General features: G+C 40.1%; 1 protein-coding gene across 3 annotated transcripts in view; it reads right to left on the bottom strand.

The window, feature by feature from the left end:
- Nucleotides 1-4484, bottom strand: part of RARB (retinoic acid receptor beta) — a 92238-nt gene extending 87754 nt beyond the window's left edge. The window contains exon 1 of one of the 3 annotated variants that reach the window (XM_083862285.1): nt 3236-4484. In XM_083862285.1, the coding sequence (XP_083718411.1) occupies nt 3236-3392 (157 nt within the window). In that variant the 5' untranslated portion in view covers nt 3393-4484. The remainder of the gene's footprint in view (nt 1-3235) is intronic. The other 2 variants (XM_083862284.1, XM_083862286.1) reach the window with 2 other exon arrangements.
- Between the last annotated feature and the right edge of the window lie 18971 nt (nt 4485-23455).

Here is a 23455-nt window from a genome sequence, read left to right as displayed (position 1 = left end):
GCTCAGGTTTCACCAAAAGTTACTGTTTTTCTCTCAGTATTTGTTGACACTGCATTACAAGGGAGCAGAATATTCTAATTTACTTAAGAAACTATAAATTACTCATTCTTGCAACCATAACTCTTTTGTCCTCTTAAGAACTATCCTTGTCTAATTTAATTATACCAACCTGATTTTTATCTTACGACAAAAGGCGCGAGAACGAATTACGATTAGAAGTGCAGTTGGTTCTAGTCCCATTTCTGAGTCCAGAATTTTCTTTGCAAACAAATAATCTCATTTTAAATCTACAACAAAATAACTAGAATCACATAAAACATAAACTAATACTAGTGCAAAGTCAGAGGAGTTTTCTGTGTTCTTGTAACACACCGTGCAATATGCAGTGGCTAACAGTTGTGTTGCAAACCCAGGGCAGGATTTTCCTCCCACAAGGGAGAGGAAAAAAATACCACACAAGTTAAGGTCATGTTTGGGTTGCATCTTATCCTCTATTTTTACTTTGCAGACCCTCATGGACTAGAAAATTCATGATGCTGCAGGAGTGCACTAGCTTAGTGAATTGTAACAGGATTAACGTACAGAAGATGTGCTGAAGTTGGAGACCTACAGCATTCTGCCCTAAACCCTGCAATGGCCAATTTTTCCAGCATTTCAGTTGAAACCCTGATACTGTCTGTGATTGTTACTGGCCTGCTCTGAGTTTGCACTATCCATGTCCTATTCCCTCAACAACCATTTACCTTTTACTCTACAATCACGTCTCTATCAAAGCGATATTTCGAAGGCCTAAGGCAATGGCTGCAGGTGTACTGGGTTGGTTTTTTTATTTTTTTGCAGAGCCAAAAATTAAACAACAAATTAGACCAAAAAACCCCTATCACACTTCTAACAAATACAAAATTTGATTATTACATTACATCAAATCACAGAGGTCTTCTTAAAACTGGAGAATCAGGAAATGCTAGAGTTAGAATGAAACATTGCTATTCTTGTATTTATAAGCACTGGAGCAACCTTTAAGCTAATAAAAGCTTTCTGGATCACAAAAATTCTAGTTCTGCCATATGAGACGCAAGATAAAAATATTATACTTTCAGAGAATTTTAGTATTTCATAATCCGTTTATATATTTACTCATACATAAACAGCTTACACGTTCTTCAAAACTGAAAACAAAAATTGCTCTAAGATTTCAAACAGAAATCTTAATTTGGACTCTAACTAAATTGTTTTTCCATATTTCTATACTGTTAACTTTCACAGTTCAAATCACAGCCACTGCATTATGATTCAGGTTTCGGCCCAATTTTAAATTCCCATGCAGTGAAGATTAATCCTGTTTCTTACAAAGTTACAAGACTGGATTCCTGAACGAATTTTCCTGTATTTTTATTTACTCTTGTTAATATGAGTTTCTTTGATTAGCTAAACTTCTCTGTTATCAACACTTGTCTCTTATCACAGGCCCTAGGCAAATGACATATTTACCACTCATTCCATTCTGATAAGGGTAATCCTGTGTTTAACTTGCCCAAGAACAAACACCATATATTTTGTTTTTAAGAATCCTGCTTCTAGGTATTAGCAACAAACAAAAGAAAGAGCAGGACGTTTTAAAGCCAGAAGTTATTTAAAGAATATTTTGCAAGCGTAAGCTTTTAACGACAGTATGTATGCCTCCTACTCCAGGAAAGTTTATTTAATTCCAAGTTTCCGCAATATCACCACTGAAGTTATACTAAAGTTTAAACCATGAAAGGAGGAAAACGCCTTTTTAGTAAAACATCTGGTTTGGATTTTTGCTTTTGCTAGCTGAAGCTCTCCCATAGCTAGTAACACTATTCTGAAGTAAAAGCTTTGTTTCGTATTTTGTTTGAAGCATTTTGAAAACAGTGTGAAAAAAAGAAATATCCCATGCTGAACTTCACAGACTCCTTTTAATTGTAAAGACATCAAAACATTTGCAGTGTTGTAGGCTGCTAGTCACTGATTTTTACAATTCTGTTTTCACTACTCAACCCACACAAATGTCATATGGTGTCTGAAAACTTCTGAGCCGAGTGAAACACACTATTTCACCAAACACTCCTAAAATTATTTTTCAATTACCTACTCCACCCCTTTGAAATGTCGAAGGGAGAACTCTTCTAATTCCCAGTTAACTTTTTAACATACCGCAAAACAGAAATTTCCAAGAGCATTATACAGTTAATGGTGTATTGAAGTGTCCGAGAGCGTGCTAAAAACATTTTGATAGATAGCCAAGTCATTTATCTAAATCACCGTCAGAGCAGTGAAGCATCCTGCAAGCTTTTAAGCATGCTATAAGGTGATGTTTTCTGGCACTTTTTGTCATTTCTCAAACTCGAAACTGGGGTGTTAAAATACTGCTATTGTTTATCATCTATATATTTCAGCAAGAAATCAAAACCTTATAACATAGTAGCACATTTTCAGAAGTGTCCTACCACTAACTCTCACTCCTCTGTTAACAGTGCATCGCTGTCTGAATCTCAAGGTATGGAAATAATTGATGGTTAAACTCAAAGGGTGTTCACAGTAAGTAGTTTTCTAGCAAAACAGCAACTTCTTAGAGCAACAAAGTGAAGAAGGAAGGTGGCAGCAAGGTCAGTACAAAGAAATATTGCCTTTTCTTCGGAAACTTATAACTACTGTCTGATTTTTGGAATGGCACCTACCCACTGCAATTGCTCAGCTTTGCAAGAACGGTAGAGATCAACATTTTAATTACTTAGCTGCTCTGCTAAAATGCACTTCAAGACAACATGCATCCTGATTAGCAAATGTGCTACAAAATTAGATTAAGGGGGGTGGGGGGAGTGGGGGGAAGCTACCACAGAGATGTTATGTAAATTCGTCTTTCACTGGTTGGAGTTTTGCAAGTATTTGCTGTATTACATTACGATTTTATGTGTTCCTGTTTGGCTCCACAACTGTTGTTAGGATCAATATGCCACATGAGAAGGAATAAACAGAAAGAAGTCCGGTGCTTCTTTCCTTTTCCCTTTCTTGCCAAAAGGAGAAAAAAAAAAAAAGCTTGCAAACCACATTTTGCACAAAAACTCACCCCACCCTCATTACCTCAGCGCTTAATTACCAGTCTTTCTTTTTTAAAAACATGCAAGTAAATAAACAAAATAAATAATAACAACAACGACAATTATAATAATAGTAATTGCTTTAAAGTGGAAAAATAACAGTTGGGACCTACATTGAGCACTGTGCCGGTGTTGCCACTCTGTTTGTGCCAATCCACTGAAGCATGCTTTGAGAGCCTTCTCCTGGAGCATGCAGGAAGACGGACTCGCAGTGTAGAAATCCAGCATCTGAGCAGGGCTCACTGCTAGAACGTCCATACAGTCAAACATGATTCCCCCTGCACAGAATGCCTGCAAAAGTGCTTTCCTCTAGGTGTGGAGGAAAATGGCACATAAAAGTACACCCAACTCCATCAAACTCTGCCCCTTTTTTGGCACGTAGGCTGTTGGTCTTTTTCCCAGACCAGAATCATGAATTATGACAGACAACACGGCTAAAAGCCTGTAATTGATCCAAATGATCATTTACCATTTTCCAGGCTGCCCAGCCAATCCAGCAAGATGGGGGGATGCGAGCCGCATTCCAAGTTTTAGCTACCACCAATTTCCCCCCAAAATTTCTTGAGAGTCAGTCCAGCTCCTGGGGCGCCCGCCGGGTGTGTGCCGCGTCCCACGCCGTGCCAATCGCCCACCTCCCCGGGATAAAACAGCTCCGGTGGAGGCTCGGGATCCCCCTCGGCCGTGAATAGATGCTTCTGCCTCTGAACAGCTCACTTCCTACTACTTGTGTCACAGGGAATGAAAGATTGAATTGCCTAATATATGCGAGTGAACTTTCCGTGAACCCTTCCCAGGCTGCTAACCTTCAAATGACCCAAGCGGTCTGACATCACCAGCTCCCAGGATTCTCACACGCCTTCACAACTCCCAGCAGCCCTGCAGAAAAGCCGGGCGGGCGGGCAGGCAAAGGCAAAGGCGAGCTCCAGCCCCGCCGGAGTCGCCCCGCGGCCGCCGACCGGGCGGGCGGGTGCGGACGGGGAGCGCAACTTTACAAAAAGAGCCAAAAAAATAAAAGTAATTAAAAAAAAAAAAAAAAAAAAAAAAAAAAAAAAAAAAAAAAAAAAACTAGACGCCGAACGCAACAACGAGGAGGAGGGGAAGGGGGTGGGAAGTAAAACAGCGGTGTTTTCAGTGGTTGCGGGGAATGGAGAATTTGAAAATTCCAGCTCAATTTGCTGAAAGTTCTGTGCCCCCCTCCCTCCCTCACACACACACACACACACACACACACACACACATTCCTTTCCTCTCCGGAGAGGCCGCGAGCGAGGCGCAGGCGCTGCCGCTGTTCCCCAGCCAGGGACACGGGCTTGGCCCCAGCTGCCGGGCCGGCGGGCTGGGCTCGGGAGCGGCTCATCCTGCGCTGCCCCGGCACACGCCGCGGGGACCCGCTCACTGCCCCCCGCGGGACCCGCTCGGTACCACCGGCAGGGACCGTGGCCGGTGCCAGCCCCACTCCCAGCGGGGAATCGCAGGGGCCCGTCCCTCCTGGGCGGGTCTGGCCCCATCTCCCCGCACCATCCATCCCTCAGCCCTGGCTCCTAAGTCACCCAGCGCTCCCCGGCTTCCCCGGTGGGTCAGACTGGCCCTGCCCGGGAGGTTCTGTCCCCAGCGCTGGGCCCGGGGCAGGAAGCAGCCGCGCATCCCCTCCTCTCCCTCCCCAGCCCCGCCGCCGCCGGGCCCTGCCTGTCTCTGATTAGCAGAGAGGGGCTGGGGCCGCTCGTGTGGCCCCCGAGGGGCTGTATCAGCTTTCAGAGGGCTAATGAGCCCCAGCTCCCCGGGAGGGGAGAAAGGCCACGGGCTAATCCATGGGGAACAGGGCCCGGCCCGTGGGGCTGAGCGGGGAGACCTCCCCGGGGCAGGCGGGCCCGGCCGAGCTCCCACAGCCGCTCTGAGGGCCGCTCCCACCCCCTGAGGTCTGTGCTGAACCACACTGCCGACAGCCCTCCCTCCCTCATGGCCGCTCCAGGTGTCAAAGGCTTCCCAGGGCTCTGGCCACAGCCACAGCCAGCCCTGAGCTGGCCCACCACTCGCATGGAGCCAGCAGAGCTCTGTGCTCTTTAGGTAGGTAACTACCTCCTCCAAAATCCTGCTCACCGAGAAAGACTCCGTGGAGGCTTCCACCAGTGCTTATCCCTATGGACAATTTTAAAATTAAAAACAACAGCCTGGAAACACTCCCTCTGCCTCAGTGGGAAGGACAGGAGCTCAATAACCACATGCATGCTTTAATTTTAAATGAATAAGCCAAGCCACCTCAGCCCCAGCAGTGAGCATCATCCAGGAGCAAGGCACACAGGAGCCTTGCTTTCCCGCTTCCAAGCTCAGGTGCAGAAACTAGAAAATGGAGCACTTGATTATTGCCCATTTCTTGCAAAGCCCAAGAGAGGAGTCGGGCAGAGAGGGGCACACTGAGCAGGCAGGGCACACCACTGGCCACCGTAAAGAAATGCTGGAGAGAGACTCACCCTGGGACCTGCGCAGCCACTTTAATGGATGTGGTGTCCCCTCTCCACAAAAAGTCCTTTGATGAACCGAAAGCTCTGTGACAATGCCTGCAGATTGTATTAACAAAACTTTTCACACAGATTCAAGAATCAAAAAAAAAAAAAAAACCAAACCCAAACCACAAAACAAATCCCCCATACAGCACACGCACTTGTTCCCTGAAACTGATATACCCACATTGAAAACCAGCGGCCAGCAAAAAGACCTGCTGCAATCTGGAAGCGAATCCTTTTGAAGAGATTAAAACAAAAGCTTTTCTTAGCCTCCTTCCCCCCTCTCAAAGGGAGAGCTGTAGTTGTCCCTGCAGCAGGCAGCCTCTCTTTCCCTCTGCCCTTCAGGCAGAAGAGTTACAAATGCTGGAGTTTAACAGCATCTTTTTAAAGGACTTTTTAAGGACTTTCTCAGCCCTTTGGGGTGTCCTCCCCCAGCCTGAACTCCTGCAGTTGAAGCCCCTGACACTCTCTAATCTAAAATTTATGCACAGCATAAGCTTACTGAAAAAGCCATCCTTCAGGGACGCCTTGTTTAAACTATTTCAGCACAGCAAAACAGTGTTTGTTGCATTAAAATAGCCAAGTGGAAAAGTGGCTAAACTTTCTTTTTTTTTTTTTTTTTTTTTTTTTTTTTTTTTTTTTTTAATCTTGGCTGGCTACATTGCTACAGTTTCGTTTGGAATAGCAAAACTAAATTAACAGACAGTTATTTTCTAACCAGACGACACAGGATGCACGAGAAATTTGGAATACGTAATGTATCACCACAAAAATAACTGGAAAGGATGACACAAAACACAGTATGTTTTTTTCAGTCTCCAATTTAGGGAGAAAACAGCTTTTTGTGGGGACCAGGGTTCTTGGAACAGTTTAAGCTTATGCCAAGAAAAACATGTTGCCTATGTGAGTAAAAAGTAAACAGAATCCGACAAACAGAAATACAGTTATGCTTATCCCATTAGCAGTCTTATAATACCATATTCAAAAATAATACGTGTTGGTTGTACCTCAAAATGTAGAGTGGGGACTTCTGAAAGCAAATGTTGGGAAGTGACGCTTAAGTGTGTACGAATTAGAAAGACTGTTTTTTCTCACTGTATCAAAATGAGCCAGGCAGTTCATCATGCTTTGTTACAAATAATAGTTGCGCTAGTATTTATTACTAAATGCACATATAATTTAAAAATTCCTCAAATAGCTCAATGGTTTGCTCACACAGTATTTCTACAACACAGTAACTTATGCATCTCTTATTTCACTTTGACATAGCACAATACTTGTTTTTTTTCAACAGAGTATCAGGAAAAACTACATTCGCAAAATGGGTAGCATTTTCTAATTTAGATCAGGACTAATCATAATTATTGTGCTAACTAATAGTCCTTTAGTTCAAATGTAATGAAACCTTAAGTATTGCCATGTATTTTAAATGCCTACCCAGCACCCACAGAGGTGTGAGGAGGCAACAACTCTCCAATATCTTTGACTTTGTCCGTGCAAAGAAATTATGGTTTCACATCAGTGCTTTGATCTGTTTTCCCTCAGACTGTGATAGCAGAAACTTTACAATAAACATATTCTTAGCCATAAGTGAAATAAAAAGCACAAGTTCAAGTCAGAAATCTATTTCCTCTGGTGTTACTGTATATTTGTCAGTGTGACATAGCACATTTGAAACCCATAATCATAAAACAAAAATTTACAGCCAAGGTTTAGGGTCTACATCTGTTTCTCTGGTTTTTGTACTGCAATTACCCACTGGACAATTCAGAAAGCAGCACTATGAATCATGTACTGCACACATGGTTGTGCTGGTCACTTTTTTGTTAGTACAAGAGGCTGAGGATGCCATAATGTGCTTCACTGAGAGAGAGAGAGCATTAACTAGAATTAGGATGAGTGCACCAGGCTCTCTAATAAAAATGACTTTACTAGAAGCAACAGAGCACTTCTGGAACATTACAGGCATATTTATAGGATGGAAAAATTAAGAAGTGCACGCAGAAATTCTCCCCAACTAAGTACCTCAGGGGAAGCAGACTTTTTTTTCTTTTGCATGCTTTTTACTATTAATCAAATGTAGCACTCTCTTGAAACAGTTTTGACAGCAGAGTAAATGGTTACTAGTGAATGATGTGTGTGTTTAAGCAGTGAAAGCAGAGACAAAGTGATGTTTTCTTCTACTCCCTAGGCAAGAGCTGACACTAAGCTTGCTGCCTCAGCTTTGATACTCACAGATTCCTTTGTGTCAGTTGCTGGGAGAATCACTGGCAGTTCACTAACCCTGCCTCACACACAGGGGCTTTGATTTTTTACCTCTTCGTTGACGATAGATGTTAATATGAAACAGTACTTGCCTGCCTTGGCAATTTTTTTTCCCCTCCCTCCAACTGGTGATACAAATCTGAAAAATCTGAAAACCTGAATTCCCCCTTCACTACATGTAGTTTTTAGTGTTGAAGGATGCTTTCTTCATGTCTTGAGTACATGAATGATGTCAAAAGATTATGGGGAAGAAAATCACTAGGTCACAAGAGAATGGCTGAATATTTAAAACTCTAAGGTAGTTCTAGGAAATGGGTATCAATTGTGAGCAAGAATTGCCCTGAAGAAAGTAAAACAGTAAAATTACTGGCATGAAATGGCACAAATGACATGGAAAAAACCATGAAACACAGTGAAATTAAGTAAAAAAGGGTTTCTTCAGTCTGCTATACACTACTATGCACAGCTTGCAATGACCGAAACAGGAATTTGCACTTACAGGAAGAATTATTTTGGGCCTGAAATATAACAGCAACTGGCGAAAGACAATTCAGTGCAGAGCAGTATTTTATTTTAGATGGGAAAAGCAGAGTTAGTCATCTCCAGACCCAGAACTCAGGCATGCAACCAGTCTGCGAATCACTTACTGATAAAGACTTTTTTTCTGTTTTAATCAGTGGATATGTATTTGTAAAGATGCCTTTAGAGCTGATTGCTTAACTTACAGGCTATAAAAATAATTCTTCTCCACAAACTTGAGCATACAACCGTGTTTTTTAGAATCCATACAATCCTTTGGCCTGGAGCCAGGGGAAGAGGACTGCCCTACATGATAAAACTGGAAGTGTATCTGGCTCAGCAATGCATTTCTGAAAGTGACTGCTACTAGATCTTTCTAAGGAAAATACAGGAATCCCTAGTGATTGGCAAAGTCCTCTAATAGACTATTCTATTCTCTAAGAGCAAATCACTTAAGCATTGAAGAATGAGATTTAATATCCCTTGCAAACTTTTTTTGGTAATAGTCCTGATATTCTACATAGTCATATATAGGCAATGTCTTTTTGGATTGCGATAAATTTGTAGCACTGTGACACGGAAGTAGATAGTAAGTTATTAGGCTTTGAGATAAAGAAGGATAACTTTAAAAAAAAACAAATAAACAAAAAACACTGTAAAATTCATCCATGTTGCAAATAAAGGAGACAGACCAAACTGCACCTTTTTGAGGCCCCAAAGGCTGATGGCTGCAGGCTCCTGAAAGGTTGGCAAAGAGGCAATGACATCATATGCATGAAGAGGTGATGACATGCATTTTTGAAGGATATAAAAAGAAAAGAACATTATTAGCTTAAACACTGGCTACATACTGAATCTACACTTGCTGTTTATGAGGATCCTGCAGTGCAAACACCACTGCTAAATGGTTGCCAGAAAAAAACAGAAGTAAGAAAAAAAAAGTTTCTTTCATTTTGTTTTCTTTTTAAATGACTAGAAACTGCTGTTTCAAGGTTTAGCCAAGAAGGAGATTTTTACTGCTAGCCTATAAATCCCTCAAAACATAGAATTATAATGGAAATGCTGAGGTAACTGGAGTGCCATGCATGGCACTGACACATTGCATTATATAATCCAGTGAGAATAAAGGTTGGGAGATCTATAAAGCCTAAGCAGAATCAAGATGTATGAAAGAGCAGAAGAGCAAGTAGAAATGTTGAATATTAAACTGTGGAGAATACTACTACTAACAATAAAGTTTCTTATATGCTGAATATGTTTATGATTGGCTGAAGGCAAAAGAGCGCAGAGCTCCATTAAAACTAAAACAGAGATTCAAAAAGGCTGTTCAAGTAACTACTTTGTTTCTCACTTTTTTAAGGTGGTAGAAAAAAGAAAGTTACCTAACAAAAGGATAGTATTTCCTGATGCTCTGATATCCTAAAAGGTGTCTCAGAATGTATAAATAAATAATCTGAGAACACGCAGAATAAATGGGAGTTCCAAACATAGGCATCTTACCACCCTAGCTGTAACCAGAATCAAAATATAAACTGGGACAATTGTACTTCTTCTACCGGTTCACTAATTGCAGCTTAAACTCTTGATGAAAAGTTAGCCCTGATGGCTTTCTTCCAGAAAAAGACCAAAGTTACCAACCAGTGACTGGAACTCCAGCTCAATACGTACATATATCCTAACAAAGACTAAACCTTACCCAAACCCTATTTCATTTAAGTCAGAGTTAAGCAGCATTTAAGGCCTGTGCACTTGCACTGCTGACAAGGACAGCCCGTATAGAGGGATGGCAGAGGCCTGAGATGGCTGAAACACACTTGAGCAGAGCTCTGGTCACATAAAGCCCAATGCAGACTGGACTGGATTATGCCATGAATGCAAACTGCAATAGATCCATGCTCTTGACATGTGCAATCATGACAAGCCAGTTCCCACTTTGCTGGTTCCCAAACTTACATCAAACACTGAAAGAACAGCCCAGTATTCTATCTCTGATTATTTTAGAAAGAAGAATGAAGAGGTGACTGAAAAATGTGTTGGCATAGCTACCTGGCTAGCAGGGGTAATGACAGCAGTGACAATGTGGTGACATTGCCTGAAATCTGCTGGTAATGATGGTCATCATGCCAACACCTCCACTCTGCCTGTTGCCCTAACACACTGTACTTTTCACACCTTTGTTTCTATCATGCAGATGTGATTTCTGTTTGGGAACAGCCTGCGTAAATTTTTGCTGTAAATAAGATAGAATTATCCAGAAACTGAGGTATATATTTAGCAAATAGATGTCTGGTTTCTTTTGTAGAACATGTGCCATCAATAATGTGTGAGTTAACTGAGGGCACATGTCCTCTGGGGGACACTGATATCACTGTAACTTTATTGATGTAGCCTGAAAAGTAAACTTTACTAAGGGGGTGTCAGTTTTACAAGCATACAGGCTATCATAGTGTAACTACTGTTGAGCAGGTAAGGGATTCTCTATATTCCTTTTTTACTACAGTAACTGGGCTGTGACAGGTAACACTCTTTCAAAAAGGAACAACTGCTTTCTCACCCTACATTGTTATACCAATATAACATTCAAACACAGATGAGATCTCAGGAAAAGTCAGGCTGGGCTGCACCCCACTGCATTCAGAACAAGCAATGGCAGCATCAATGACGTCCAGTCTGAAATGTTCACAAGATGTTTCCTGGTTTTCAAACTCTACTGGAATATACTTATCAAATTGTTCTTCGATGTATTCCTAAAATTCTACTTGACTTGTGCAATTTAAGCTAACAAAGAAAAATTTGCATGGTCCCAAGCTGCTTCACTAAGCTAGTCCCATGTGATTAAATAGATCTGCAAATTCCCATACCCTTAGATAGCAAGACTTCCATATTGGACCACAGAAGGGATTGAATGTCCACACATATTATGTCCATGTTGAGGGAATCACAACTGACACACATGCTTTAATCAAAGACAACTTACAGGGCTGGGGTGCAGTTAGATATGTGGTGGTGAACAGCATTGCTGCGCCAGGCTTTGTGCAGTATCATGAAATTTTTGCCCCTTTTGGGACTTTTAGTCCAAATATAGTGGTGGACATGCAAGGTAGTCTCTAAGCATGTGGTGGCCCTTCAGCATGTCAGGCTTGACAGATCTATAAAACTATCAAACTGGTTTTGCATAAACTGGACCAAAACCTCTTCGTTTGGGTATCTAGATCTTTCTTCTGACTGAACAGTTCTGCACACACCTTGTCATCACATTGAAAAAAAACCCCATTTCTTTCAATCCAATCAGTTTTGAGCAAGCATCCTCAAGAACAGGCTTCTCATTCATGGGACACTGATCTTCCATGTATTGTTATCAGACTATTAGAAAAACAGACTTGCTTTACTGCATATGGAGATATGGGAAGAAAAGTGTGTGTTCTGTCCTTTGCCAAATGGCTTTGAGGTCCCACCCCTACTGCATCCGTCCATTCTACCTTTGGCATGAAATATGCCAAAGGGGACACCAAAAGACAGGGCTGTGGCCAAGCTCTTTCAAGGAATTGTCAAGATTCTTGGATGGGTAAAGTAAGCCTGAACCTAGAGGAGCTTTAGTTACAAGAAAGGCATGTACACATTCCCAATCCTGAGAAATGTGTTGTAATTGTCCTTAAAAAGTACAGCAAGTTCTTATCCCCAGTCAGATCTTAAATGACAAGTTGATGCATACATGCTAATTAAAACCTTAAAAAAGTTAAGAATCCAACCCTGTTGGATTCTTAAATTTGTCTAAAAATTGTTAGGGGTTTTTTGTGTTTTGATTTTGGTGGGGGGTTTTTTGTTGTTGTTGGGTTTTTTGTTTGTCTGTTTGGTTTGGTTTAGTTTTTTAGGTTTTTGTTTTGTTTTGTTTTGTTTTGTTTTTTTGTTTTGTTTTGTTTTTTTTTTTTAACATATTTACTAGGAGCAAAAGGGCACGCCACTGATACTAAAGCCTATTCTGCTAGCTGAAAATGCAGGAACATTATGTCACTTGGAGGTAGAACTTCACAAGCATGCAAGAAAGGCTAAGAGCTTTGCCAACACAAATCATCAGACAGAACCTCACTGGAAAAAATGAGGCACAAAGATCTAAGTGAAGTGTAAAACTTACTGAGACTTGAACGACATGTTGACAGATACCACTCCACTCTCTTGCTTCCTATCAGAACCCAACAGCCAAAGCAGAGATTCCTAAGCAGTGTTTTTACAGGCTAGGCATAGTCTCCCCCTCATCTTATCAGTAGCCTTCAAAGGGACTGTGGGTAGTTCTCCTCCAGGGGAAAAAAAATTAAAAACAACAAAAAAAAACCCTCAGAAGTGCCACCTCTTCCATACAAATATATTGGCGCAACCACAGAGGCTTTCTTTGCTTGAGCTGTGAAAACACACCTGGCTCTCCTAAAGGAGAAATTAAAGAATTTGTGCTTCAGCCCTCAAGCCTTGAGTGGCCTTAGAGAAGAGGAATAGCTAAGGACAGAGTCTAATCAGGATGCAGGGAAAATCAATACTCTCTTCTTGATATGCCTTAGACAGGAAGGAGCAGTTTAAGGTTGAGACATTTTTCTGCTCTTTCTGCTCAAGAAAATGTGCTGAAGACTGAGTGCACAGGTGAGAACAAAAAGATAGGAGAAGGCTTTCAGGAAGACTAAAAGCAATCCAAAGTGTGTTATACCTTGAAGTTCTTTGGGAAATCTTATCTTCTAAAAGTTTCCTAGTTCTGCTGTATGAGGGATCTTTTTAAACACCACTCAAAGTTGTCCAAAGTAACATTTTCAGGGAAAAAAGTACACCATTGTACTGTTATTTTCTGACTTCGGTGTGGAATACAATTATTTAAGACTCAGTGGGAGAGTATGAAAGGAGCAGGAGTGTAATTCCAGTTCAGGAAAAATTCCAATAACTGACAACAAGTAAGAAACACAAGATAGATGCATTGTATTGTAGGGGTGAGTCCCATTGGCTGGAAACCCTGAATCCCAGCAGGACTCAGTTACATAGCAACTCCTGAGGGCAGATTAACCCTTTCCCAGTTAACATATCTGGAATGATTTAAGAGACCTTTTCCTTCTCCTGCTATAGAATAATTTCATAGGTTCACAAAAATGGTTTGGAAAAAAATGAGTTGAATACTACAAGGGTAAAAGCAAAGCTATCTGACTCACCACAGGATACTGATGATACAATGAACAGAGAATGCAGGGAGTTCACATTGGTCTAAATGATATTTTATATCATCAGGTTTTGTGACATATGCAAAACACAAAATGTATATCTCATCAAACAGTTCATGCTTAGTCTGTGGGGACTCTATGCAGACCGCATTTATCAAGTACTGATGGTCTTTCTCACCCAAATTCTGCCCACTCATTGACTTCTGTCTAGATAATTACTGAAGAATTAAAGAGTCCTCAGCTGGCACAGATTATATTTAATTAATCTAAAAGAGAATTTTTCACCATCAGAGAATGTGTTGCTTTCATTCAGAATTGTACAGGTTGATTATTGTAAACTCTGAAATAACTCCTGCAAATCTTATAATATTAGTTGGTTTTCTTCTAATAGTCCTTTCTAATTACTAACATCAAGTAATTTGATGAATTTGGGAATCTCTATTTATTTCATCACAGCAATTTCCCTGTTTTGTTTTCAGAACTGCATTACACTTCAGTGTATACGTATCAAATGTAAGCACAAATACTGTATACTATTAGCGTAGCACTATTCATGTTCTTCTGGTTATCAGAAATAAAGTTTGAATCTAAAAAATAAAAATCTAAGACAAAGACTCCTAAAACTCTCTATTTTTAAAATGTTAGAATTCGGCTACATTAGTTTCCTCCCTTTCAAGAAAGCTAGTCAGCCCTTGGGGACCAGGAAGGGCACATGTCCTCACTCAGGGCATCCCTGGTGTGGCCACACTTCACTGCTTTGAGCCACAGCTGCACACTGTTAGGGAAAAGGAGCTACTATATTTCCACAGGAGAAAATAAGAGATCAGGCTGATGTGATATTACACTTACTTTTGATTGTCTTCTGGTCACAGTAAGTGAGCTCTATTTCCTCTTTTCTTTCTTTTTACAGGTAGTATCGGACTCATGGTAGAACGGGCATTAAACAATGCTTGGAGAGGCAGGCACCAGTGACACTGCCTTGATTCAGACAAGCAGGGTAAGATTACACCTTTCCTTTACTCTGGAAGACCCAAGGTCACTCTTACCTGAAGGTTAGAGGAGAAAAGCCTTGAAGGAGGTCATCTTCTGCTCCTCTTTCCCCACCCACCATTCTCACACATGGACACAGCAGGTCCTGTAACACAGATCTCCCACCATCTCTTCATGAAGTAAAATCATTGCTCAGCAGCAGCTTCTCAGTTTCCATTCACACACAGTCAGAAGAAACCACAGTCCTGTTAAAGTTTCTTTCTTGTTTAGTTGCTTTAAAAAAAAAAAAAGGGTAACCTTTGTGTGTTACTGAAAGGACTGTCTACATGGTTAAGATATGCCTTGCTTTTCTAAACATTTCACATTCTAAAAGTTCATCTTTTAGCATTTTCTTCCTATGCATTTTCTTTCTATGGCTATCATATATCACTTGCAAATCCAGATGGGATAGAAAGATATAATTTAAAATTCTATTTATTATTTAATTTGGCTTCTTGTATTATATCCTGAAAGCTCATCTTGAGTTACTTAGCTGCTGACTTTCATAAAACTAGGAGTATCAATATAGTGGGTGGGAGATTAGTGCAAACAGAGCTACTTCAGAACAATTTTGTGATCTGAAAATTAATTAGGAAGAATCAATTTAATTTTGTATTATGGAGTTTTTTTTAAATTCATATTTTGCTATCATTATTCACCTAAAACTATCACTGAAGCCACTTGGAAATGTAGCCGTTAAAAGGGTAAAACCTGAAGGACCAAGTTTGACATGCTTATGGTCTGTTCAAAGTACCTTTTCATATAAATGCCAACACAGACCTATCAAATATTTGTGTTCTTCATTACACTAATGCCTCCCTGCACCATAAACAAGATGGTGCAAAATATAGGTGTATTCCCACGTCCTCCTACTAAGGTAGGTGATATCAAAATAAATTTGCAACCATATCATTATATCAATCTCCAGTATTACTGCATCAGTACTATAACCATAATTAACTAGCTGCAGGTCAAATTTCTAATAAATCTTTAGAAATTAAATGTATAATTTGTCAAAACCACATGTCTTCATAAATTGATTATTCAGAATTTAGAAGCTTTTTAATTAGGAAGAAATTTATGCAATACCATGTGTAATAATTACGAATCAGCTCTTCTGTGATATTTTTGTACATCAGCAAAAATTAAAACATTGGAAAACATTACCAGGTCATTGCAGTATTTCAATGTCAAAAGAAACACATAGTTTAAATGTAGAGGTTAAAGATATTTTCCCGTATCTTTTACATCTTCTATAGCTTTATGATCTCAGAACTGGAATCATTAACCAAATACAAAATCAATGAGAAAAAGATCTAATCTGACCGTTTTCAAGCACAGAGTCACTAAAAATGATTTATGCCACTGTAACACTTTTTTTCTATGGTTCTATAGTTTTACTAGACAGCACATATTCTAAGTCAAACTTCCATTTTATGCTACACTAAACAATATTTTTCCTCTCTCATCCCTTCCAGCTGAAATTCTGAAAGAGTTTAAAACTTTAAAAAACATCACCTTTGTAACAAGCGTCAAGATGAGGGGTACGACCCTGGCTGCCAAATAGTAAACTAGAGAAAATGAAAGTTAAGTGATATTCGTTCACGGCACACAAGAAGCAAAAATTGTACCCCAGCTTCCCTGCTCTGCCTCCTGTGCTTTCACCACGGGCCTATTCAAACTCTGCACCCCCACAAGGGCTCTGGGTACTTCTATCAACATTTCATAGGAGAAGATTTTTTTTGACAGAGAACACAAAAGCTGCTTTGTGTGAAGTCTGGACACTTTTTTTCTACCTAATAAAAACATGAATAGAAGTGGGACCTCAGCAAGCATATGGCAGAAAGTCTGGACTAACTGAAAAAAAGGGGCCTAGAAGAGTTTGCTCTCTGTCATTCCCCACCGTGTTTACTGGTGAATGTATATGGTGTAAATAAGGAGTATGCACAGCGGCCCATAATGGAACATTGTTTATGTGCACATCCTGGCAAATGCATATACAGCATGGAGACTATTTCCAAGCAGAACATAAACACAAAAGAGGAGTGATGACAAACAAGTATTCCAAGGCAAGAAAAATGTTATTCCATATACAAACCAAACAAACGAAAGTGGTTTCTCCCCTGCTAGGATCCAACTGGCAGATCTCAGCTGCACACACTATGTAGCGGTTAAAGAAATGAGAGACATTCCGGGCTTACTGGTTGGCTTTCTTTTTCTTAAGAGACCTTATTATGCTCCCAATATTAAAAAGAAAAACACAGTTAATATTTTATTTTACTCTCTTGCAAAAACACAACAAAACAAAACAGCCCTTTCTTTCGGCCTGAGTAAGAGCTGGGGAGATAGAGCTGATGCCAAGAAAACACTGTGAGGAATTAAGTCACAGCTTTTCTATTTCGAGTTCCCACTGAAAGATAGAGATGGTTCTTTCTTCTGCAGGTCTCTCTGACAAACCTATTACACGGCTTTAGCAAGTGACACCAGTGTGACAATAACTTAGAGGTTTCTTGCTCCTGGCAGAATATTTTTTCTTTTAATCATTACTCATATAAAGGAAGAGGGTTTAGAAAACCCAAGTCCCTGCAATTTCAAGATAGCAAACCAGGGAGATGAACCTTTTTTTTGTGTGTGCTTACTTCTGGAGAACAGAGTATTGGTCTTTGACAGCTCTGTGTAAATAAAGGAGCATATAATTTTATTAATTTAAAACTAACTATTCCTTCAAACACCCAACTAAAGGAGGAAGAAAAGATGACAAGTAGGAGAACAGAATCTAGAGTGACAACAAGAACCACAAAAAAGTTAATTGATAAAGCAGAGCTTTTTAAATAATTAATAGGCCTTTTTAGGATATTAGACTCTACAAGCTAGCAGATTTAGTAGGAGATCATAGGATGTCCAGAACAAAAATACTTTGTGATGTTCTACACAAAAAAATGCAGAGCCAGCCTGTGATTTTAGCCTATTTTAAGATACTCAGGGTGTGCCTCACTTTCTCCAAAGCTCTAGATATAGATCCCACAAAATTGAAATACAAATGCAGAACTGGGGTCTGCACCTATAAGTAAGACTTCTGCTGGTCTGTCAAAATGTGGATGCAAATGTTCCATGCTCTGCCTTCATGAACTCTTGGAACTTGGGTGCATCACTCATTGGCAAGTAATAGAGCCCAGGCTGGGAATACTGGTAGTACCTTTACAATATATAGACAGTCCTTTATGGAATCACATTACTCTTTGATTTTTCCTTTTTTCATTTATCACTTCCATTATACAAGACCAAAAGAACCTTCACAAAGCTTCTCAGTGGTGACTGGTTTAATATTAATACTTTTCAATTAAAATCACACTGTAGAATACAAAAAAAGGCTTATTTAATTTTATATTTTTTTAATTACCCCTGAATGCACACCTACCTCATCCCAACATGACCTTATGCAAGCCCACTACTTGGGTTTCTCTTCAGCTGCTTGCAGACTTGTACAGAGCCTTCACTGTGCTTCACGAAGCAATATATTTCTCATAATTACTCTTGGCTGCATGGACCACTTACCACTTAAGCACGGTGACAGGGAGGGAGCACACCAATGCCAAATACAAGCTCCCATGCTCTTTCCTCATTACAGAAGGTATTTCTGGTGGCTGAATACCTTCTGCATGTTAGAGCACCTGGCTGTATGAAGGGAAGTTTTTTGTGATGTGTGCTACACTGGGTGGCTGTAAGGTAAAGAGGAGGATCTGTGATGGCTGTTGCAAAGTCAAATCACAGTGGGTGCTCTAGAGATTTTAAATAAAAGAGGTTTTAGTAAGATTCCATATCTTACCATAGTTCTTAAAGAAAGGTACTAAACTATGGGAAGAATCTTAAAAAAATTTGCCAAATGTATAAAATTCATAATGAGATTTAAAGAATCTTTTTTATTCTCTTCTAAGTTCCACCAGTCAAGTGAGCCACACAGTTTTCATCTGAGAAGTTTTCAGCTTTAAGGACTCCAAAGAATGGCCTACAAACATGACCAGACTGGCATGTTGAAAGGCTAGGAAACAGAGGGATAAGGAAGAAGTACTCTAAATTACTAGCACTAAGCCTTTTAATTTGTATGTCAGCATTAAGATTTATTTTACATTTGAGGCTCACAACATGGAGTAATTCAGATATGCTGAAGTGAATTCAGGACCTGCAAAAGAGGCAACAAAGGTACTGGAAAGGTACTGTGCAAACATTCTGAGACCAGCGTTGTATTCCTTACTAACTGTTGTCCAAGCTGTGAAATCTTACACATTTTTGTTTACTAGACAACTACATACAAACTAGTATTCTCTATATACTACTCCCATCCCCCTTTTAAATTAAAATTGAGTTGTTATTTTAACCCTACTCAAGTATGTAATATAGTGATGATTGTAAATCTTTATGATCACAAAATCCCTTTGATTTATCCCTCCGTTTACTAGCTTTAACAAACATAATCCTAAAAACAATACAGAGGAAGATCTTACAGACCTTCAAATGATGGAGAGGGAGCAGGGAATGACTTACATAAGTAAAGCTACAGCTTCAGGGCTCAAGACTTTCCTGTTGGGAGGCTTTCTGAATGCTGCTAATAAGGTTCTGCCAGTGGAACCAGAAGAGTATCTTCATAAAAAAATGCCTTCAGTGTGGGAAGATACAATTTTCCATATAATTTTTAATAAAAAGCTAATAGATGTGGGACCTGAATCTAACCATAGACATAAGTATGTTTAAATGCATAAGAAAACATGAATATTATTAAAGGTGGCAAGTCCAGCCTGCCTACCCCCCACCTCCAGATCTGTAGTCACGAACATGAAGAGTTTCAAAGCTTATGTGAGGATACCAGACCCAGCCCTCCACTCTTACTGACCATATGGCAACAGCCAATTAAACACACAAAAAGAATTATTTCATTTTCTGCTCAGTATTCCATGCTGTGACAGCCAGAAGAAAATGGATCTTTTTGTCTGTAAAGCAAAGCAAGGCAAAATATACCTGCTTTGTCTATCAGCCTTGGTCTTAGCTGAGACCACCCTGCATCACAACTGACCTTCTGAACATTTTGAGAATCTGTATTAAACCAATATTTTAGTACTAGTTCTCCCATATAAATTCCAGAGGGTCTATGTACAGGCATGGCAATTCCTTTTGACTGCACCTACATAAATACAAGGGGCCAGAGCTCAGTTCCAGCCTGGAGGCTCAGGTTGTATTTGAAGCATCTCCCACTCCATTACAGCACTGGCTTGGGGATAACCACAGAGACAGATCCTCACTCAGCTGTCCCTGATCCACACCTGGCATTGCTGAGGAGAGGAGGCCTGCATGCTACCTGTCAATATGGACAACTCACAGGACATGACCTCAGCCCATGCTCTGACCTTGCTTGTCTTTCTGATAGCCTTTGAACCCCTTCAATTCACTCTATCCACCAATAGGGGCAGGAACTAAGCAAGTCTAAGAGTTTCCTATGGCTTTTGCTGACTCTCAGGACAGTTCACCACACTCTAGTGAGGAAAGAGTCCATGTGAGTAGGTGTGAGACTTCAAGCCCACAAGAAGTTCCTGAAAACAAGAACTGCAACAGCCACTGTCTTTTCAAGCATCATTGCTAGCAGAGGGCTGGAGTCCTTCCATGAGAGCTCTTTGCTGTCTCTGGAGCTGCGTGGCTGGGGAAGAGCTGCCTCCACTTGGCTAGCAACACTTAAGCAACATTTTTATATGCTCACTGGATCCACACAAGAAATCTGATCAACTACATTCAGGAACCATCCAAAAACTTTAGAAGCTTCCAGCTGGCTCACTTGTTCGCCTGTCTTGGGTTCTCACATATCTTATATAGCATTCCCTTATTAAAAAATACAGGATTTTTATGGGTTTTTTACTGCCTAATATTTAAGCATATATACAATAAGTCAATGCCTTCACTGACATCATCCTCTTCTTGAGCTGAGATGTGGAGATGTATCTGATGAAAGAGTGAAAAGAGTTGTTTGTTTTTTTTATTTTTCTCTCCTGCATGTATCTCCCAAACAGGCTTGGTTTAGGAAGGAGTGATGTAATGCTTTTTTTGAAGATATTCTTAAAGGGTCCAAAAGTAGGAAAACATCCCTTGAACACACCAAGAGGACAGTTTATCAATGAGAATTCTGGTCACCCATTTGGAGTTTAACTGCAAGCACAACATGTCACTTAGTGTTGGCATTTGGCACCTGAAACTGGAGGTGAGCTTGCTGGTCACGTACATTTCATTAATACAATGAAACTTTTACTGGTTTCTTATTAGTGAGAAGAAAATGTGCCACCCTAGTTAGTAAAAATTGCTATGCTTCTCCTAAGTGTAAAATTTGGTGCTGAGACAACCCAGATGCCTCAGTTTATGACACCAATTAAAAAAAATCCCTTCTGGGAGGAAACCTGCCCTATCTTCTCTCATTAGTTTGGTCCCAATTCTGTCTATTTATTAGCTAATCATCATAGCCATCGTTGCCCCTGTCTAACTAAAAGAACTTTGGCCAAAAAGGCAATAATTTAATGTTTCTAGTAAGCTCTCCATGCCCACCCATGATGTGCACTGTCAACATGGAGACACGACTGCTTCCAGCATGACACCTAGTTAAGACACCAGGAGGGAAGGGCACACTCCTTAGCAGCTGTCATGAAGGCCAATCTCTCAGCCAAGGAGCCAAGGTCAGCCAGTCCTTGCCCTGTAACCCCCAGGGACAAGGCAGGCTACAGCGCCACACAATGGACTGGTGTAGAGCTGAGCACTATGGCCAAGGGACAGAAATCCTCTCAATGATCTGCCCAAAAGTAGGAACCACTGGGAAACCAGCTGCAGTGCACACCTGCTAGTCAGAAAGGAAGAAGCTGGCATGAGACATGACTGTAGCTTTCTGTAAAGGGGACCTTTAACAGCAAAATCTCTAGACCTTAATCTGTCAGAAGCACTGCAGCTTCCTTATCTTCAACAGGGTTTGTTCATGTTCAGCACACTAAAATGAGACCACCTCTTAGTGAACAGGGCTGATGGCAAATACTTTATCACTAAATAGAACTATTTAAAATCAGGCAGTACTGGAGGTTGACAATCTAGGCCTAAACACCCTCCTGAGCTAATCATGCTGCTCCTAGGGCAAAAAATATGAAACAAACGTGACACTTAAGCACAAAAGTGATGTATTTTGCAGACAAATAAAATGGAATTATTGAGCAGAATGGGTTTTTTAAGCATTTCTGTGAACTCAGTTCTGATCTCAAAATATATAATCTGTTGGGTTTACATGACATTTCCATTGCTGATAAACTATGTTCAAATATATCAGGCAGAGGATGGCCCACTTGTTTAAAGTTTAATTGTCAATTTTAATGAATGGCTAGTAACAAAATTTGCAATCCTGTGTTAGGGGAAAAGAGCCTAGATAAAATTATATGAGGAAAAAAATTATCTGTAAAGCATTTTCCATAAATATTTATGTTTTAAATTCATGCCTTCAAAGCCAAGTGCATGCCACTGAAGTGAAAGATTTAACAGTTGTGGGTTTCTGTTGTTGTTTTTAAGAGTTAGGGATACTGGGATTGCTCAGTCTATAGAGAAGTCAGTGTAGTTGGGAAAGTGGGTGAACAAACATCTTTACTGCCACAGCAAACAAAATTCGATACTGATTTTTATTATCCATACTGTAGACGTCACAAAAAGCTACATAGCTGTAAATGCACTGGAAATAATAGATACTCCAAATTGTTACTGGTCAAATATAGCAGAATTTGACCTGACATGAAGGCAGCAGAACAACTCTGCAACTGCATTTATGCAAGAAAATAGTAACATAATATATTCTTTACTTAAGAACCCTACAAAATATTTAAACAGTGACATAAACTAGTTTTCCTATAAAAAAATTCATTGCTGAATTTTCAGGGCCACAATAGGCTTTCAGATAGTATGATGTAGTATTAGTATGAATTTGGGCCAGCATTTTCAAACCAAACATTTAAAGCTAAGATAAATATCTTTTTATGTGCCAATTATTTATGGTTCACAGACACAATGATAGTGACTGAGTCAGGCAGGACAGATCCACTCCAGCAGTGAATTATAGGGATGCAGCCCCTCCTTGCATCAAATTAAGGTAACTCTGGTGCTGATCCACAATCACAACATGAAAAGCCAAAGATATCTAAAAATACTCAGTCTCATACAGGTGGAAACAGAGTAGCAAAGTTTGGTCAGTAACTTGTGGGCTAGTCTGATCCTATCATTAGCATAATTTTTTTTAATGAGACCTTAAAGATTAAAAAAAAGCAGTATCAACTCACAAAATACATGACAGCCTTAGAAGTTAAGAAAAAGAGCATAAATCACATTTGAGCAAAAGGAAAATAAGTACCTTGAAAAGTCGTACTTTTTGTTGTTTTAGTTTTTGTTTTTTGAACAGCTTTATTTATACACAGGAGGAAAAAAACACTGCAGAGTCTTAACACAAGCAGGTTTTTTAAGGTGATCTCTATCTACTACAAAAGTAATTTACATTTCCATTGTCAGTCTTAAATCTTTCCTGAGAGTCTGAAAGCCAAAGCAAGTTTCTAATCTCAGCCACTGTCTACATGACCCATTCAAAAAGGGACCCTCAAAGCTCAGGCTCCTTAAATCAACTCCATTTGGTGCAAGGCTGGGTTTCCTGCTTGTTTGCTTTTGGCCTTCCTGCATATTGGTTCAGGACTTGTGGCCGAGCTCAGCTGCAGAGATAATGCAAAATCAGAACGATTCTTTTCCTCTGGCTGCCAAGGAAATCCCTGCTTTAGATTAG

This window comes from Zosterops lateralis (assembly GCF_965231275.1).
Source record: "Zosterops lateralis genome assembly, chromosome: 1".
In the NCBI taxonomy this organism is placed as follows: domain Eukaryota; kingdom Metazoa; phylum Chordata; class Aves; order Passeriformes; family Zosteropidae; genus Zosterops; species Zosterops lateralis.
This window is presented reverse-complemented; position numbering and strand designations above follow the sequence as displayed.